Below are 3,402 nucleotides of genomic sequence, written 5' to 3'. Positions count from 1 at the left end.
AGAAAGTCAAAAGAGAGAGCAAAATCAACAAAACGCTTTCCAAAAGTAAAAATGTATTTTTAAAGTCTCTTCCTGTGTACCATACAACTCCAGAGAAGGCAAATTCATTTATACATTCAACGTATACAAACTTTGCTTTCTCCAAACCATTTCTGTGACTTGTCAGCATTTGATAAAGCTGTTTTCCTAACATTAAAAGACTTGCAGGTTCGTTTATTTCTTGTGTTAAATCAAAAGTTTTTCCTATAAATATTCTCCAGAAATTTATTCATGGCACAAGGATGTTAGATTTGTTCTGTCCATTTTTGTTTTGGATTTTTTTTTTTTTTTAGCACAAAGAGCTGAAAGCCATTTCAGGAAAGAGTGTAAAAGCAGTATTAACTCTCTCTCCTGCTCCAATCTCACAATATTTACACTTGGATTAAAAAAAAAAAAAAAAAAAGAAAAGCTTAATTACGCTATAAAATAATGGAGAAACTGGAAGTTAAGTTTCCCATTTCAGAGTTTTGCCTTGTATAAGACTGAAAGAGGGATGCTTCCCTATTTCCTAGGAAAGATGAGACTGGCAGGTTAAAAACTGAACTCTTTCTTAATTGAGAAAGACAAATGGCCACTGTGCACAAACCCCTTCCCCTCTGCAGGAAATCCTGCAGGAGTTAAACCATCAAAATCAGCACAGATGAGAAAACACGATATGCAGAGCCCTGCTGTTTGCTTTGAAACGTTACCTATTTACAGTTGAGGTGGAGGAAGTAAGTGAGCATCGAACACATTTCAGTGCTGCAGAGTGGTATAATATCAAACAAGATTAACCCTGGGGAGCTTGGCAGGGTCCCAAGGCTCACGTTGCAAGGGAGACAGTCCCTGTTGCCTGGGACATCCCTGCCTGCACAGCAAAGCCACCGCTCCGTCGGGCTCTGCTCTCACGAGTAACGAGATGACAGGTGCCATCTCAGCTGTGTTATGTCACAGGCAACACAGAAATTAAACAGAAACAGGTATGACATTCAAAAAATAGCAACAAAAATAGCCAGTCTGGTGAGGTCCGTGGTCCTAAGCCTATAGCAAAAAAAAAAAAAAAAAACCAGGAATTTGGGAATTTTGGTAATATTATCAAACTGTCAGGTAGGAGGATGGCTCTAGTTGGTCAGTGGTTTTGAGTGAGGGGCTTTGCAGGGGGTAGGAAAAGAAAGACTTAAGGTATCAAAGATAATTAAAGCATTCACAGTTTCAAAGCTGCTTGCCTTACAAAAATTAAGACATTCAAATTCAAGAATACAATACTGTATTTTACAACGGGGTCAAAATTCATTACATATACAACAGGGGGGAAAAAGACACAACAAAATAAAAAAACCAACACCTCTGGTGTGGCATACTCCCTCTTTGTTGTTCATCTCGCAGAGCTGCACGATGTTTGCCTTTAAAGAGTCAAACTAAGCAGTCATGAGAATATCCACCAAGAGATTCTGGCAAAAGAAAAAAAAACCTAACAAAATAAACCAAGCAAGTCAAAGGCTATCCTCCCCTGGCAAGTTGAATGCCACAGCTCGGACCTCCACTTGCCTGCTGCTCCTCACTGCTGCTGCCCGGTGCTCCCACAGGCTCATCTCAGGTTTTAAAGGCTTCCTGCTTACGAGCTGAAGGAAACCATCCCATGCAAGCACAGCCCAAGAGAGACGTTCTTTACACTCCTACAAAGTCTTGGTTAGTCCTGCCAGTAGCAAAGGGTCCTTCAAACACTCCTTTTCCTCTCTATCCTGCAGAGGATCCTTTTGAAAGCCCGTCGGAAGTCATGGTTGAAAATGGTGTAGATGACAGGGTTCAAGGAGCTATTGCAGTAACCAAACCAGAAGAAGAACTTGAAGAGGGTGTCGGGCACGGAGCAGCTCTCGCAGATGGCCATCAGTGTGTAGGTGAAGAAGAAGGGGAACCAGCAGATGACAAAGACCCCGATCACCACTGCAAGCACAAATGTGAAGCGCTTCTCCCGGTTCTGCCTGCCTCTCCAGCGGGATCCTTTGGTGTTCCTCTCCTCCTCTGTCTTCCTGGGCAAACTGTCCCCGGGCTTAATTTGGCTCAGCTTAGTCTTGGTCTTTCCTCTTGATGGTTTCTCCGACTTCTTACACTGGTTGTTCTCCTGGTGCTCAGAGGAAGAAGTCTCCTCCATGTCTATGCCATTGACCTCTCCCTCTTGCCCGCCACTGCCTCCTGCTGCCTTCTCCCCGTTGAGCTGTGCCGTGGCTGGCAGGTCCTCCTTGTCAGTCAAGCCATTCTGCTTCTTCTCGGGGCGCTCCGCCCGCTTGTTCGGCGGGACCCTTGTTCTCCTCTTGGCTATCTGGTAGATGCGCATGTACACCAGGATCATGATGAGGCAGGGGGCAAAGAAGGAGCCAATGCTAGAAGAGATGATGTACCACTTCTCATCGTTGATCTTGCACCCTGCCACCCCCTGGTCAGCCTGCTGCCCGCTCTTCTTCTCAATGGAGATGAGTGGTGGGAAGGAGATGACAGCTGAGATTACCCAGACGATGAAGATGATGCATTTGATGCGTCGCGGGGTGCGCTTGAGGTTGTACTCGATGGCTTGTGTGATGGACCAGTACCGGTCCAGGCTGATGGCACAGAGGTGCACGATGGAGGAGGTGCAGAACAGCACATCCAAGGCCAGGTAGATCTCACACCACACTTTACCAAAGTACCAGTAGCCCATCACCTCATTTGCCAGTGAGAAGGGGATGACCAGCGTGGCCACCAGGATGTCAGCTGAGGCTAAGGAGACCAGGAAGAGGTTCTGGGGGGCTTTGAGCGCCCGGCTGGTGAAGACAGCAATGATGACCAGGACGTTGCCAAAGACGGTGAAGAGCATGAGCAAGCTGGCCAGGCTGATGAGAGTGATGGTGGTGTGCAGAGGGTACGGCGCGTCCCAGCCCGGCCCGGCCCCGCTGTCGTTGAAGGTCCCATTAGTGCCGAGAGGGGGGTAGCCCTCCTCCTCCTCCAGCTGCCGCTGGTACTCCATGGAGGAGAAGAAGTGGCCCCTCTCCGTGAACGGGCGCTCCAGGTTAAACATCAACCCCGGCTGCGCGGACACCCCCGCCCTTCGCCCCGGCTCCACCCGCGCCGCGCCCGGCTCCGCGCGGCTGCTCCGCTCCTACTGTGCCGCCGGCCGGGGCAGAGCGGCACGCCGGGGGCCGGGGGGCTGCGGGCGGGCACGGCGCATGCTGGGCGCTGCCCCGGGACCCCCGAGCGCGGCGGGGCGGGCGGAGCGGGGCCGAGGCTGGAGCTGCAGCCGGCCGCGGCTGCTCTGCCTCGCTCGCCGCCGAGCAGCTTTATAGCCCCGGATCGGGCCGGGGCTGCCGCGTCAGCCCCACGTGGGGAGCTGCCCCCGGTGCGCGCACACGC

The 3,402-nt window shown here is 50.6% G+C and overlaps 1 protein-coding gene across 1 annotated transcript; it reads right to left on the bottom strand.

The window, feature by feature from the left end:
- Window positions 1–1,090: 1,090 nt before the first annotated feature.
- ADRA2A (adrenoceptor alpha 2A) lies at window positions 1,091–3,104 on the bottom strand. Its single transcript, XM_009087186.4, has one exon. It carries the CDS (start codon window positions 3,068–3,070, stop codon window positions 1,736–1,738), a length of 1,335 nt encoding a protein of 444 aa, XP_009085434.1. The 5' UTR covers window positions 3,071–3,104; the 3' UTR covers window positions 1,091–1,735.
- Between the last annotated feature and the right edge of the window lie 298 nt (window positions 3,105–3,402).

The sequence above is a fragment of the Serinus canaria genome, chromosome 6 (assembly GCF_022539315.1).
Source record: "Serinus canaria isolate serCan28SL12 chromosome 6, serCan2020, whole genome shotgun sequence".
Taxonomy (NCBI): Eukaryota; Metazoa; Chordata; class Aves; order Passeriformes; family Fringillidae; genus Serinus; species Serinus canaria.
Note: the sequence above shows the minus strand (reverse complement) of the source record. Positions and strands in the feature narration are given on the sequence as shown.